Source organism: Channa argus, chromosome 16, assembly GCF_033026475.1.
Source record: "Channa argus isolate prfri chromosome 16, Channa argus male v1.0, whole genome shotgun sequence".
NCBI classification, from domain to species: domain Eukaryota; kingdom Metazoa; phylum Chordata; class Actinopteri; order Anabantiformes; family Channidae; genus Channa; species Channa argus.
The window spans coordinates 12,312,479-12,329,803 of record NC_090212.1 but is presented as its reverse complement, the minus strand read 5'-3'; the positions used below and the strand labels follow the sequence as shown (position 1 = coordinate 12,329,803).

At 37.9% G+C, this 17,325-nt stretch overlaps 1 protein-coding gene across 1 annotated transcript; it reads left to right on the top strand.

Annotated features, from left to right (window-relative positions):
- The first annotated feature begins 1,291 nt into the window (after positions 1 to 1,291).
- On the top strand, positions 1,292 to 6,988 carry mtfr1l (mitochondrial fission regulator 1-like). The gene is made up of 7 exons (XM_067479003.1): positions 1,292 to 1,446; positions 2,450 to 2,595; positions 2,749 to 2,856; positions 2,928 to 3,037; positions 3,414 to 3,625; positions 4,412 to 4,796; positions 5,026 to 6,988. The coding sequence occupies exons 2-7, from the start codon at positions 2,581 to 2,583 to the stop codon at positions 5,141 to 5,143; spliced, it is 948 nt and encodes a 315-aa protein (XP_067335104.1). The 5' UTR covers positions 1,292 to 1,446; positions 2,450 to 2,580; the 3' UTR covers positions 5,144 to 6,988.
- The last annotated feature ends 10,337 nt before the right edge of the window (positions 6,989 to 17,325 follow it).

Below are 17,325 nucleotides of genomic sequence, written 5' to 3'. Positions count from 1 at the left end.
CTGATAGCAAGGCGCTATTCTGCTCACTGGATTTACAGTCAGATACATTTCCTGAGTGGATTTCAAGTGAAGCATTTGAATTTTGACTCTGAAGTTCGAAAAACTTTTATGTGCCATAATGTATGAAAACAAGTCAAAGACATCCTATGTAGACGACAGGATCAGGTTTGAATGGTGAATTGGGAAGGTGGTCACAAATAAAAGCCTATATAAGATAAATATTTATTTTTATTTATATTTAACGTGTATTCGTGATTTGTGTGCAAAAGAATGTTGTAGCAGTTGCAACAACTGATTGCTCCTGCAAGTGATGAATTTTGACCTCATATTGTCTATTATTTTTGTATGACTATTTAGAGTAGAACACAAGTACACAAGTTCCGTATTTCGAATTTCCTTCACTGAACAAACATTCCATAAACACACTATTATTAATATACATTTTTTTTTTTGAACAAGATCCTTTAGACAGATGAGACAATGTGAATATGCACAACAAAATGGGAAGAGAGGAGGTTGGAGAAGGAAAGGAACTGCTGAATAATAACCCATTCAGTTATTGCAAGACTTTTTTAAGGCAACAAAGTGTGTGATATCCATGTCAGTGACCTTCATGACCTTCAGTAGAAACCTGATGCAGGCAAAACTGAAGAGAGGGACCTGTCTCTCACAAAAATAACAAAATGATGGAATGTCAACGCAACTGCAAGGACTTGCAACTAAGTATGAAAAATGAAATTTTATTTTGGGATTCTATTAGATTGTCTCAGTTTTTGGACCACTAAAATTCAGGAACTGTGAACACAATTGATTGTAATTCCTACACTACAATATTTTGACAAAACCCTTGGATAAAAGCAGTCACTTAAGCACATCACAATCTTGTAACTTCAAATCCATTGCGGTGGCATACAAAAAGAATAAAATTGTGTAACTGTCCAAATATAGACCTGGCTGTAACTTGTACTTCTAGTCTAAACTCTACATGCTGGGTTGAACTAAGTGGATAACCAAAGCAAGAATACATTAAAAAAAAACTCTTAAGGTTCACAGGTCTTTTAAAAGCTATGTTTAAGTACGTTCAATAATATATTGCAGTTTTAGATTACACAGCTCATACGACGTCTTGTCTAAAATAAAGATCGATTAAAAAGGCTATAATTATTCCAGTCAGTGAAAGTGGTGTGGATAAGTCAGACATTAATTCACCCATACTGTCATGCAGACTGTGTCATGTCAAGTGTCTCGCACGTCCAGTATTGCTCATCTCCACGCCTAGGTGGCGCTCTGCAACCAATCTAGATAGAATGAGGTAATGAGGCTCCGGCCAATCAGATCACAGGTAAAGGGAAGCGCAGCATTTTCGGCCTAAGGGAAAACAACAGTCTGAAAGACGAAGAGGAGAAGCCGCTACTACAGCCTCCGAACATGCGAATCTAACATATCGTAAGTGGTGCTCCTGCATTGTTTCATTGAATTTAATATCCATGAGCCAAAGATGCAGCTTTGGTCTAGTGTGTACTTGAGGGTCATCCAGGGGGCTGCTGTTATACTTGCTAAAGCTAACACACGGTTGTCCTGAGTCTGTGTGATACCCTTAGCAACCGGCTAATAGTGAACCGGGCAAAGCGCTTCACAGATGACCGCGCTTCATGATTTTCAGACGTCAGTCGTCGTCTTTCACCAGCGGTAGTGTTTGTGGAAACGTTAGACATAACGTAATAAACGGTTTTCGATATTAGCATTAGCTTTGTTAGCATATGTGTGACTTCGGATGCTCATTTAATTTTAGCTAGTACGGTGAGATGAAACCGTTGTGTGGGATCAGAGGTTTTGCTTAACTTTCAGCTGTCAATTATTAGCTTCGAAAGTAAGAAAAAAGAAAAAGAAAACGATTGTTATTGGGGTCATAGTGGGTGATGGAGTCGTACTTGACTGTGTCCAAAACATTAGAACTAACGTTAGTTACCTCTTAATGTAATGCACCGTATGACTCCACCACCAACTATGACCTCAATAATAAACACGTAGTAGAGTTATCACCTATGTGATTGTTTCTTTCTGCAACTTAAAATCTCAGACATTATAATCTTAGAAGTAGAATTTAGAATTTTTGCCTTATATTACTGCATTTTGTAGACATATTAAGTGCATTTGTTGGCCTACCTGTTTTTTCTACGGTTCTTGGATCTCTCTTGTAAAAATACCTACATGTCAATGAGATTATTTGAACTCAATGCAAAGCCTCTATTATTAGCCATTACTTGGCTAGTATATAGCTAGCCAGGTAATGATAAATACTTCATAAGGTCGATCAAGGCTATGCATATTACTTATGAAGTTACTAACCAAACACTGTAATTTTGCAACTGTTAATAACTGATTTGTTTTATTTGGTGGTAAAATAACAATATGTTTAAGTTCTTGTTCTGCTTCTTTTTCTCTGCAGGTTCTTTATTTGCTAATTTGTGTCCCAAAAGTTGGCAGTTGCGAAAACTGCAAGGTTTGTTTTTGCAACCACTGCTAGCACTAGACAATTGTGTGCCACCTCCCAGTGAATGAGACTAACCCACCACCACAATGGAAGCAGATACAGTAAGCTTACTTGGTTACGGTTATCGGTGTGTACTTCACACTGTTTAACTCTTTCACACATCACTGTGCAAGAATGGAAATTGTAGACTAAGCTCTGATTTGAAGATGTACTTTTTTATGGTGGAGAGTAACATTGCTTTAAATGTTTTGCAGGAAGTTATTCCAATCTGGCAAAATAAGCCTCATGGATCCACTCGTAGTGTTGTGAGAAGAATAGGTTCCACTCTTCCACTCAAGCCTCCACAAAGGGCACGTTTCCAGGTACAACGTGTTCCTGTTTTGCAGTAGAAATGCTTGTATGAACAAAACTAACTTGTGCCCTTGTGCATTAGGAACTACCAGGCCTGCCCCCTTTTCGGCCTATGGATGGCCCCATGGTTCCTACTTTGGCAGACATAGCCTGGATTGCTGCAGATGAAGAAGAGACATATGCCAGAGTGCGGTTAGTATATAGTCAATCCCAGAGAGATGACTTTTAAAGTTGTAGACTAGTGTCAATTCACTACTCACAGTATGATTCCAATTTATTAGTTAAACCTGTGCACGATAAACGTATTTGTCTATATTGTAAGAGGGGCAATATTTAAAATATAAAAAGTACAAATTGTAGACTTAATAAACATAAGATATATTGCATGACTATTGTATTGCATTCCACTGAACTCCTGTACATCCATTAAAACAATTCAGGGCATTTTATGGGTATCAAGTATAAGAAAGAAGGCATCAGATGATATTTAACATTTTCAAGGCAATCAGTTTTTAATAGGTAAGAGTTGATGTTTGACTTAAATGATCACAGTTTTCTCTGTTTTTAGCAGTGACACGCGTCCTCTAAAACACGAATGGCGGCCTACGCCTCTCCTGGTGCTCCATAGGAACTCATCTGTGCCCAACTTCCGCCGTGAGGGTAAAAGGGTGGAGGGGCTAAGGAAGCCCGGGGTCACAGCGCTAAATCGTACTACTGCACTGCAGGATGAGCTCAGCAGACTCCGTGCACAGATTGCGAAGATTGTGGCAAGTGATTCTGGTAAGTAACACCAGCAAAAACTGTGATAGTCACAGTACTACCGTGTCTACAGTAGGTAATTTAAAGACCTATTAAAAATGTGAGAAATGTTAACCGTTGAAAGTTTACATTCTCTTAATGGCCAACACGTGACTCATAAAGTTACTTGGATCAGTATAGATCTAACATTGCTTTATTAAGGTCATGTGATAGTCTTTATCAGAGAATGAATGTTTTCCTGTGCCTGATTCTTTTATCAGCTGCCCTGATTCTCCTAAATCTCATTGCTACTAAGATGTCTTGGCAAAGTTTGTAGGTCAGTGACTAAAGATAATCTCTTGGGTTCAGTAATGGCTGGGCATCACTCAAATCTCAAGAAGGATGCTGTGAGAAAGTATCAAGTATTAACATGTATTGTGTTTCCATTAATTCAAAAAAATACTTGTTGTCTAAAAAAGACACATAATGAACTTTAGTATTCAGATTTAATCTGCCCCCTAAATTCTGTGGGTTTTGTAAACTGAGACAGACAAAGGACACACGGTTGAATAGGTAATGTGATCTTGGAACATTTGGGCTATAAAGGGCAGTAAATGTCTTTGAGTGATTGGACTCTGACATGTCTCTCCACTTGAGACAAAATGTTTTCTGGGAGTAGAACTACTGCAGGCAGCAATGCGCCCATGCTCATGCTTCATTCACATTGGAAATGACAGCAAAAAATATTATTTTTTTACACTTTCCCCTTTCTTTTAATAACTCTTACAGATCTGATTTTTGATTCCGTCTTTGCGTTGCTTCTTTCAGGTTCCAACCCCCTAACCCCTGATCTGCTCTCCCCAGATGACACTAGTATGAGCTTTTCCATGACGCCTTTTGAGACAGCGTCCTACCAGCCGGCTACCACAGCTGCTGCATCCTTTGTTATTAGTGATGTCACGGAAGAGGAGGAGGAGGAAGAGGAGGAGGAGGTGGAAGATGAGAAGGATGTAGTGTCTGTGGTGTCAGAGCTTGTTGCTGACCCTGTGCCGCCTGTTTTAATGAGTGCATCTGCAACCTTTGACCTGGACAGGCCAAGCATGGACTTCCGGGAAGCAGAGGAGGATACAGTGTCACTATCAAAATCCACCAGCTTTGCTGATGTTATGGACATCTTGAAGGATATGAACCGCATGAAGATGAGCCAAGATCGGTAAATACAAAGTGGCTCATAGGTGGTTTTTTTTTGTTGTTGTTTTGTTTTTTTTTGTCCTAGTTTTTCTATTTAATTATATTTTGTGCCTTTGCAGGGACATGTGTTTATAAAATTTAATACATGATTGAATTCTTATGTGCATTTAAAAACAATGACAGGACCCCCAGAAGAAAACCTGTCATATATTGACAGGCTGTATTTTTTTTGTGTGTGTGTGTCATTCCAGGTACAACAGAGGCTGTACGTCCCTGAGAGAGGAGGATTCAGCCAGTCTAATTTCAGAAGTTTTGAGAAAAAAATTTGTTTTGAAGGATGAAGATACTGCTGCTGTGCAACGGAAGTAACCCAATCCTGTGTTTATCACCACTACCCAATCTTACTGCTGCATGTAAGTCAGGACAGGGTTGTAGAGATTTGATAGTTCTTTTAAGAAATTTTTTAGAATTTTGTATGAAGAATCTTTGATGGCAAGTGGCAGGTCAGTGTCTTCAGTGACAAATGCTGTAGCTCACTACTAGCCTCTTAGCTGTTGTTTTTTTCTCCTTCATTCTCCTTCATCGTTACCGGTGGAATATATATCCGTGATCCAAAACCTTGTTCCTCAGAACCAAGGCAGTAGCTGAGTGTCTGAGTTAGAATAAATAATACTTTCTTAGACAAGTAAAAGCAAATTGAAACTTAACAATTCTGCAGTGTGAGTAGGGAACAGCCAACTTTTTCAGCAATGCTCTTTTTCAGCATTGCATAGTGCATCCAGTCTGTTCATTCTGATAATTTTTTTTTAACTTATTTTCAATATGGACCCAACAGCCTGATATCGAGTAACTTATGCTGTGTTTCTTCTAATATTACCTTATACCTCCGTGCTTGAGGGCCTGGGATCCGGACAATTAACACAAAATGTTGGACTTTTTTTTTTTTTTTCTCCAGTCGGCTTGGAATCAGAATCCTACCGATGAAATTTTTTGTTTTCGAATTTACAACAAATGAGATGCAAATGAAAACACTTTTTCAGTTATGTAAAGAAGTAACATTCTTCATAACACTCTATGTAAAATATAAACGGATCTGGTTTACATGTGGAAAAGTACTGTAGCTTATCCACTGTATGTGGGAAGTTCCTATCTATATCGGATGGAGTCACATTACATTGCTGGGTTGCAAATGTGCAAAAAGTGCACTGCTTCTCTCATCACTTGTTTGTAATAAACATATAGACTGAGTGTCACCAAGCTACAAGACGCACGTTTTGAAACCCAAACTAAAAGCTAGAAAACACTTGATTATATAGATTAAAGATTGAACTGAGTATTGAACTGTAGTGTATAAATGTGTTTGCAACTGTTTGTATTTTTAATAAAGACAAAAACGGTATAAGCATGTACAGGTCTTTAGATCAAGGCTTGCCCATATGTAGGATGTGCTAATTGGTAGATGACACCACCTTTAAGGTGTTTTTCAGTGATATAACATCTAAGAGTTGACTTAATTCTGGGCAGACACAACTCGAAATGCTTTTACATCATTCTGTATGCAGAGCTTTTACAAAATCACGATTAAGATGTAATAGCCTGATGCCTTATCACAGACCTATTGCCTGTTCCAATGCCTGAATTAACATTTTTTTCCCCCTTGTTAGGTCAACGTGCCACAAGTTTGTTTTAATTAGCTCACCCATTAATGCCTGTGCTTGGTTTTTCTTTGTCCCCTTCATCCTCAACGTTAAGCTTTCTGTTTTCATGTTATACAGTATATTATAATTTAAACAACTAATTTTGATACATTTACTTACAGTTCTTGTGTTTCATTTGTCATGTTTATGCAAACACAACTAGAAATGCTTTAGCTGTTCTGCATTAACTTACTGCTAAATCATCTGAATTGAGCAAGTATGGGCCTTTCTGTGTTGTAGTCTTGAGTTAGAGTTAAATTCTTTTTTGTTTGTCATGGCCTTCGAGTGACCTTTCATCAGTCTATATTCACATTCATACCAAGTGCATCACTATCCCTAATAATATGTTGAGTGCAAAGGTTTATAGGAATCTTCAGCAGAATTTGACTGTTTTGAATTTTTTACTTTTTCTGTGTGCTCGATTGAACCTTTCTCACCATTGTACCTGAGCCCACCACCAATATGTTTATTTTTTTGTCATGTAAAGACTATAAATAAAGAAGGGATGTCGTTTTGATACTGTGTTTTGTAGGGGTTATTTTCTTTGTGCATCACCATGCAGTTGGAAATTATGCCACATGATGGCATTGTAGGTAAAAAATTAATTAGGCCTGTTTTTTGCTGCCATGAACACAAACATCTGATTGTACCATTCTAACATGACGGTATGCTGTAATTGATTTGAAATCTAAGCAGTACTTTTACCCAAGTTCTGTAATTTTAAAGTAGTTGTTTTTTACTTGAGCATTTCAATTTCTCTTCCCTCTGTCATTAGGAATTTAGGGCTTTTTACTTTCTTAAACTTGTTGTTTTACATACAAAACAACAGTTTATAAAATAAGATGCCTTACTGATTACAGAACCTATATGAACATAAACTAGTTAAAATATGCTAAATTTTGACCACTTAGTTCTGACTACATATCAATCAATAAAAATGGTGAATATGATGAACATATAACTGACTGGGGGCATTGTACAGGTTTTAAATGTAGTACTTTAACTTGTAATTAGGGTTTCAATGGAGAAAAGTTATGAAAATTAATAACCATATGTTATTTACCACTTCTTTAATATATAACGTGCATATTTAGAAATGCTCATACATTTAAGCAGCTTATTAATGCTGTCAAGATGGATGTAATTTTATTTAAGTAACACGTACAACAATAATTACTTTTTAAATGATAATGTGTTTTTAGTGGAAAACATTTTCCTTAAATATGTATGAATGAACAATTGATATACAATGAAAATACCCAAATAAAGTATGTCAGAATTGTACTTAAGCTGAGTAAATGTACTTGGTTATATCCAACTACTGGTACCAGCATTCGACATCTGGGATCTGAACTGGAAGTTTATTACTGGAAGTTACATCCCCATGTTCTAGCCTATTAAAACCTGATAGGCAGTTGTAACATGAAGTACCTCTACGACTGATCTCACCACAGAGGGCCTGCACTAGTACGCTTGTAATTTCGAGGATTAGTTAACCCACATTCTTTCCCATTTCCTGCTTTTCCCCAAGATGATCCCACTCCTCAGTGAGCCACTGTCTGTTTGCTGGGAGAGTCCTTGGCCTACTTTGCCCCTCTTCACCTCCACAATGGGCTTCCTACCTATTTTAGATACAGGGAGTCTATAGAGAACTCAATTAGGGCTCAGTGTCAAAATGAGGCTCTGCTAAACCTATAAATACAACTCTTTAGTTCAAAGTGACATTGACACATTTTTATCACTATGAGACTTCTGAGAAAAAATTTCAAAGCAGGTTATTAAACATTTTAATTTCTGGAGAGCATGTTTTGGGTTTTGGACTCTCTGACTATAAATGTATGCTGTGAAGGAGCTCTTTTCTGACATTAAATTTTCTCTAAATCTAGAACCCACTTACACATTCAACAGATGATCATTCTGTTGCTAGATAATGAATTGCATGTTAGCAGCATGAAAACGTTCTCATTTCATTTTTAATATTACTATTACTTAGTAATAGTAAACAATATTAAACAATATTATAAGTATGCTAGTATTTGCCTAGTGCAGCTGAGGGAGGTGGGTAAGTTTATCAGATATTTGGTCGGAAATCAGGACTAGAAGTATTTTGACTTTTTGGAAGAAGCAGAAACAAGTTGTAAACATTACCTTTTTAGCTGGTATAATGAACATCTTAGCAATCAGGTGCCTCTTGACATATTGTGCAAAGTGCTGTGTAACTGTTCCGGTCTTTCTGTTTGGTTCTGAAAAGATAGTGCAGGTTTAGATGTTTTTCACTAAAAACATTAGCCAAGTGTGGTTGAAAATGAAAATGAGAGTGATAAGAGAAATCAAAAGAGTAGAGTTAAGTATCTGACAGCTAGTAATGAGTCGAATCTTGCTTTGAAGCTCTGCACAGCTGAGAGGGGCTGCAGATTCAGGTGATAATTTGTTTCTTCACTACAAAACCTCATTTGAGATTGTCAGTTCATTTTCACAGTGTCATTTGGTAATTTTTTATAATAATACAAAATGATGGCAGATTCACATTAATCACCAACATTATTTTGCCCCATCCTGAGGGGTAGATGAATGGCTGTACAGAGTTTTAATGACAATTCATCTCATAGTTGTAGAAATGACGTGATCTGTAGGAAAGGTATTATATCAGTATAAACCACTTGTAATGGATTAAGACTTACCCTTAAGGGAAATTTTTCATTGCAATAACTGCTTCCAAAAATGTACTATAATTTTTCTGCTTAAGAATGAAAAATGATAGGCTCATTCGTTTTGGTGAAAGTAACACAGTGACTTGTTTAGAATTTCAGATGTGCCTGTGTCGTTTGGCCAACTCCAGTCGCGCCATGTGGCAGTGAAGCACACGCACCAACAGGTAGAGTATCTGTCACACTGACTGGTCAGCAGGGCTACTATATCTCCCCGAGGCTCCAAGCTCTTCATCACTGTCTCCTTATGTTGCTGGGAGGTCTTCACAGGGAGATCTGTCACGGAAAACAGAGACTTCCCTCCAATCTAGACATTTTCTCATGTTTCCCAAAGGCTGTCCATTAATTACTTTGAACCAATCCTATTTATACAGAGCAAAACAGCTTTTTAATATCTTTTTATATAGAAAACATGTATTACCAGTTTAACTTTGGGAATTTAAATACTTTTGAACACTACCATCCATCCACCTCATTATCTATAACCACTCATCCTGTTATGGGTCACAGTAGGCTGAAACCTATCTGTCGTTTGGCGAGAGGTGGGGTACACGCTGGACAGGTCTCGCATCTATCTCAGGACCAACATAGAGAGACATACAAAGACAGACAATCATTCACAGGTAATTTAGAATAATTACCTGTATGTGTAATTCACATACAGGTAATAATATTGTTGTAAATCACTAATTAACGTAACATGCATGTCTTTGGAGAACATGCAAACTTCAAACAGAAATGATACAGTCGGCCGAGGATTCGAACCGGGGCAAAATACAATCAACTGTGAATTTTATTTTCAGACAGAGGATTTAATCTCGTACATTTTAAGCATTTGTATGTATGTACACCCATCTAATTAGTTATTTTCAAATCCACGTTTAATTTAATACATTATGGCAAGAAAGTTGGCTGTATTGTGCATTGAGACAAGAATAAATGTTTCACTCTCAGATTACTTTAAAGCGTTATTGACCTTATATTTTTCTAAACGTAACTGTGTAGTGAATTAACAAACCAGTACGTTTGAAACATATTTTTCTCAGTGTGGTTGTGAGGCTCAAAAGCTTTTCCAGATTGAATGTCCTTCAACATTAGAAACACCAGAGGAAATACCGGAGATGGAGTGCACTGAGCTTCATGATGATTAAAACAGCTCTCAGACTCTGTCCTCATCATTATCCACACATGAGATGATGCAACCTGAGAGCACAGTGGGAGCATAAGAGCTCCATGTTTATCCAAAGAGGGAGACTCATCATCCTTTTCACTTGACAGAAAAAGCCACTGTATTAAACATGTCAAACTTAGTTAATGTGGCATTTATGATAACCTTGGCAGTCATATGTTAACTCTCATTAGCAAAACAAGCCTGATTTGACCTCACATCAACTTGGGCAAGATATTTCCATTGTGTCTGAAATAGAAAGACTTTCCAGAATGTGTAAAAACTTAACAGCTTTTGTGTGTCTGTGTGTGTGCCCAGTTTGAGTCATCTCCCATGTTGTATCGTAGCAACAACCAGCTGAATGAAGCTGAGACTGAGTGGATGACAAGGGTCTCGGGGAACACAAGCGTTGCATCTGCAACATGTAATTCTCCCCCAGTGTCACCCACACGTCCGCCCACGTCACAAAAATAACACTTATGACTCAAGACAGGAACAGCTCCACAAGAGCCATTGCAGCTTCATTCAATCCACTTCATTGTTTCTATTTTTGGAGCCTTTTAGTGTTTCTGTCTTATTAGTGGGTTTGCCCTCAAAACATGATTGTTTTGTGATGCAAAGTAAATTGCGTCCATAAGTGGATCTGTTGATAGCACAAAAGTGTGGTGTTGCGCAGCCTCCCACTTTAACACTGTCATGAACCTGTTAGTTCTTTTACAGTGCTGTGTTTAAGCTCAACATGCTAAGCAGATTTAAATATGTATAATTGCATCACACATCAAGCATCAGAAATTACCTTAAATTATGCTTAATCTACCCTTTGTTTTGCTCTTAACTTTTTCTTAGCTCTCTCTCCTGATATTGTAATACAGTGAGGAAATGTGGGTAGTATAAACTAATACAGTATATAGAAAAGCAAATCGACTTCTTAAGTGTCTCAGTCCGAGCCCAGACTTTAACTCAGTAGAATGACGATGAGAGCTCTTTGTTCGACATCCCAAGAAAATGGCTGAGCTAAAGCAATTCTGTAAGAAGGAAGCGGCCTAACTTTGTCCTGATCATTTTGCAGGTCTGATCTGCAGCCACTGGATGTGCTGCAATTGCTGTGTTCAATTAAGACACAAAGGATTCATTGTTTGTGTCTTCTTGGCATTGCACATTGCATCTGTACTTGAGGTAAGTATCTACTGACTTAGACACATAAAAATGGCTCATCTAACTCTGCAAGGAAGCAGTAAGCAAGTGTCCCAGATGTCAATGCACTCTTTTAACTGCGGCCTTAAAATGTGCAAGTAGGATTGAAGAAGTGATACATGAGGGAAAGGAGCAGAAGAAAGGTGTAATTAGAAGGAATTACAGAGGAGGCTGATGGTGATGATCAGTTTTAGGACAGCAAAGCACCCAGATATCTATGTGTTCTAATTTATGATTTAACACTGATAATTTTAGTAAGTCATCAACATCATGGAATTGTTTTAGCCATCTCTTTCTTAGTGGCATTCATCAGCTACCTTAGTAAAAAAAATATATAAATAAATATCTAGCAAGAAAAGTAGCAACAAGACAGATTCATTTATTAGTGGTAAGCTGAACATTGTGTCTTTAATTGCTACTTTTAGAGCCTATCAAGGAAAAAACATTACATATACAAGTTTCTGACTTAAAGGAAATTTGGTGGTGGAGGGCAAACAAATATTCTTCTTTCATTTTTTTTCATTTTCTCTCCCTTTCAGCTCACGGGTCACAGGTTGATAAGAAATTGATGAGAGCTAGTTTGTGGATCGCAGATGGTCCCCCTGTAATATGGCATATGTGGCAGTCATTCATAAATGATGCAGTTTCTGAAGAAAGAACAAATCACAAAACCCTAAAGTGTTTTCTAAGTACTTTGTTTACTCTACGTTTGTCATGTACTATGCACACACACACACACACACACACACACACAGACACACGCAGACACACACACGCACACACACACTCACTCACACACAAACTTTTAGTGGCTAAATAATTAAAAAAGGTAAGAAAGTTATCTAACAGTAATTGCAAATTTGATTATAGGTATATGCGCCAATGGATTCTGATCCGATTTTTGTCATGTAAAGCAAATAAAAATGTTCTATTCTGCAGCTCTCATAAATGTCTTTGAGGCAAATTTAACATTTTAGTTAATCACTGTAATTTTCTAATTGTGTTAATAGATTAAATACTGTTTCATGCTGGCTAAAAAAATTCCATTAAAGGCCAAAACCAACTATACCTTTCTGCTGTGAATTTCCACCAGTAACCTGAACATGAAATAATCCACGGTTGACAGTTGAAAATAATAATTATTAATATAATAATAATAATAATAATAATTGTTCTTGGAGATGAAGTAACATGTGGTAGTCATAGAATTCTCAGCTACAGAATAAGGAGCTGCTAATTCATATAGTTCTGCTCATTTTTTGCTTTCTGCTCTAACCTTTCTGGAACTTTCTCTGATGAAGTGATGCTCTTAGTGAGGCAGTGGATCAGCTGCTCTTCTGTGATGTTTTAAGGATCTGCTCTATCACTAGCACTGGCAAACACCAAGACATAGAAAGGACCTAGTGGAGACTAGATCCGTGGTCACAGGAGTCAACTGTGCATCACCGGATCAAGTTAAGTGATGAAAGAATGAAGTCACAATCTGAACAGCAGCTCTCTCCCTTCAGTCTGCCTCCAGAGAGGAAAATGACAGAATGCTCAACTTTTAAGTGAGTTTTACCCCACTGACATGTGAAATCCGGAGTTGAAGTGTCATAAATAAGCAGCAACCAACCTTGACAAAGATGGTGTTTTTAAAACCATCTGTTGAAATCAATTTGTCATGCACACTAAAACATGCCTGCACACATCTTCGGAAAATTTTGGGACACACATACGCTTCTCCAAGTAGGTGGATACTGCTATCTGAAGTAGCATTTTCTTCATTACTGCAAAGTCTTTTTTGGTTAATCATGTAAAACATCCAAGTTCACATAAAAGCACGGATTGTCATTTATATATTTAAATTTTTATGTGTAGATTTACTCAAAGGCACATAGAGTAAAACTTATTTGTTGAATTAACTTCTAGATGCATGGCTTACCTTTGGACTGAGCCAAGCTTTTCCAGTTTCCAGTCTACTTACTAACCTAATACTAGCACCTATTACTTTCAGTCATAACTCATCAGCTGATCTACAGATCCGTCCAAAGATGACAAAAACAAACCAGCATGTCGAAAGACAACTTGTGGTCGTTTAAATAATGTAACAACACAAAGTGTTTCAATAAAAAAAAATCTGAGTCATGAGTACCTGAAAATATGTTTTACTTTCTGGTTATTTATTGACTCTTAATAGATGGCTGACAAGTATATGTAGACAAGAGTGCTAAACATCAAGCATAAAGAAAGGTCCCTGGCTGGAACCTGAATGCAGCTGTACCCCGTCCACAGTTTTGCTTTTTAGTTATAATTGATGTCACTTCTTTAAACATAGTTACTCCTTAATACAGAAAATTACATTCCTCTTAATTGAAACCATTGTCTCTCTATTTCTCTCTCTCTCTCTCTCACACACACAGACACACACGCACACACATATTCTTATGTCTCATTACTTTGTGGTGTACCCTGCAGAGACTATTCCTGGGATGGCTCATAATAAGATGAGCTAATTAGCCTTGGTTCTTAGGGAATCCATTTGCCCATTACGTTAACACATGCTGGGACATTTGTGTATGTCTGAATGTGTGTATATGTTGTGTGTCTGTTGTATAATGTCAGGCCGGGTCGTTGCTAATTGCTAGGATTTCTGTTTTGCTTTGAGCTAAGGACACAGAGAATAAATTGATGGTGAACACCTACAGATGAGAAGTTAAGAAGAGCCATTTCAACCTTTTAATACCATTTGTGTCTCTGTAGGCTTCCATTTATTTGCAGTCATTATTGACTATATGAGAGCTATGATTGTTATTTGCTGTTTGCTATTAAATTATTCCATGTACAGGATACAGTGATCATAACAACAAGCTTCCATCTCAAACTACATTGCCATCAATTTTAGACAGGGCGGGTAAAAAGTCAGGGAAAAATGAATATTTATTTGCCTTTAAAAATCCGTTCACCATCAGCCATTTTACTTTGCCATGAATGTGATAATGCTGATGACAGGAGTCAAAACTGAACATGTTTTCTTGGCACCATAAACTGAAACGAACACCATGTGTGTGAGCAGTAAACTACGCTCCAAGAATGGTCGGCTGACATTTCATGTCTCCCGGAGCAGCTGAGAACTCACCAGTATGAGGCAAAATGTGGTGTTTGGGACATGCAAAGTGTGCCAAGGCTGGAGAGGGGATTTCGTGAATATGACAACTGTGTACACAGAAATCAAAAGCAAATTATAGTTCAACCACATTAAGATTTGAAGACACTGTTAAGGGCAGAGAAATCCTTGTCACAGAAATTATAATGATTTAACAACAAGCCCCCCTTACATACAACCATTATCCTAAAGAGTTAAATGGTAGATTAATAATGGTGAATGCTGACATTAGCACTGAGCACCAACATGGATGGTTTATGAGAAAATAGGCCTCTTTCTTTTTGTGTTGGTTGTCTATCTTTGTGTTAATTTGAAATATGAACATTAACCACAGAGGCTCCAGGCTTTTGACCTCTTGGGCCCAATGCCTCTGCCTTGTGCACTTGTTCAGTAGTCCATCCAATGAGCTGATAAAGCACACAGATCAGTTTCTGACCTACCCAGCAACGCTTGTTATCCATAGAACAGAGAATGTCTTTCTACAACTTAGATTTTGGCCGTATGTGTTACCTTTAAAACAAAGAGCTACTTAATGTAAAGTCATCAAAGATCTATATGTAATCAGTTCAGTCAACAACAATTGTGGTGATTCTTCTACACTTCCAAAGGCAAAATTTAGCTGAGAGATTTTTTTAGAGTAACATAATTAGGGTTTGAAGCAATGTGCATTTAAGTGAAAAGTGCAAATGTGAAAGTGTCATTATAAAATAACTTTGTAATAATCATTGTATTGAAGGCAAAGACAACTAATTTTCTTATAAACAGGAATAGTAATTCTAAATAAAAAAATAAAGAAACAGTCCTTCAAAAATAGCCACACTTCACATTGGCATTGCCATTCACATTGACAAAACCTTTCATTTGGAATAATTAATCCCCATCTTTCTTTTCCTCTATCCTAGCTTCCTCCATCACTCCATCGTCCTCTGTTGTGTTTTCACGCCCTCCTGCAATGGTCCTGCAGCTCAAGGAGGAAATTATAATGTTCTCTGTCTCTATTTCACACTCATTGCTCTGTCTCCTACTGTTGCTTCCTGTTACAACTGGTCATGCATTTGGCTTTTTCAGCTGACATGATTCACAGCTAACACACACGCTCGCACACATATGGGGATACATGTACAAATGCAACATTGACTCATGCCCTGGTTGTTAACTGTGACTAACTTGGGGGATTAACTTGCACACTCCCCAGGTGCTGGGCTATTGTGTGCAACTCACCATCATTCACAAATGTAAACATCCAGACAAAAGTAATTCATTTAAACAAACATTTCAACAGGTAATTTTCCTGAGGTGAGTGGTCAACAGGTCTTCTTCTTTTGAGTGAGATGACTTAGCTCAGTTATCATGGAAATTGATTTGGTAATATGCAAGCAAGTAGCTGTCTCGCTTTGCTTAAAGGAGCAGTTTGACCTTTCTGTAAGCGTGTTTTCTTGATTTATTGCCAAAACGTATTTAGATGATCAACACTGCTTTTATGACTGTACAGTATGTTGAAGCACGACTAGGAGCGGGTTAATTGGGTACAAAGACTGAAAAGGGGTAAAAGGCTAGTTTGTCTCTGTCTGCCTGCAAGTCCATGATGAGCAGCTTAGTGAGAGTCTACAGCACCTCTTTAACCTTAGCCTGGGTCAGGACAAGGTGCTGTGACAAGACATCTTGACTGATTCCACTTTCAAAAAAATCCTCTCCATCTGCCCTTAGTGACTACAGACCAGTAGCTCTAACATCACACATCATGAAAGGTGCAGGTCGACCGCTCCATAACCTCACACGATTTGTGCGACTGCAGGGATACCTCTGAACTTGAGTACAACTCAGACTCCTGTCACCTGTAGAAGTTCTCTAATGACTCTGCAGTGTTGGGGTGTGTCAGTGGTGGCAAGGAGGCAGAGTACAGATGCTTAGCAGACAGCTTTATAGACTGATGTGGAAACAATCACCTTATCTTGAATGTGACTAAATCCAAAGAGATGGTTGTGGACTAGGAGCAGAGACAACACCATCTCCATTCTGGGAAAGGAGGTAGAGGTGGTGGTGGGGTACAAATATCTTGGGGTTCATCTCAACAACAGACTAGACTGGACATATTGCAATACAGCAGCTGTCTACGGAAAGGTTCAGAGCAGACTCTACTTCCGGAGGAAGCTAAGGTCCTTTAATGTGTGCAATAAACTGAAAAACTGATTAGGAAAGCTGGCTCTGTCCTGGGGACACTCTGGAGACTCCGGAGTTGGTAGTGGAGATGAGGATGCTGCACATACTGTTAAATATCATTGAGAACAGTTCACATCCTCTACACGAGCTGCTGGTCAAACAGCAGAGCAGCTTCAGAAAGAGGCTTCTTTAAATCCGCTGTGACAAAGAATGTTACAAGAAGTAACTCAGAAGTAACAGATGATACATAACGCTCTTGATAAATAGATATAAGAACATTTTTTATTTCAAGTGGCTGAGGAGTCAAAGTAACACATAAACAGGTTTTGGTCAATTACTAGCCTTAAAGCTCACCACTACTGCTATTTTAAGCCTTTATTAGACACACGTCACAATTCAAAAGATTAGCTGTGTTTTTAGGGAGGGAATCCCTTGTGAGCTCGAGCTAAAAACTGATCTGGATATACGCAGACTCCCTT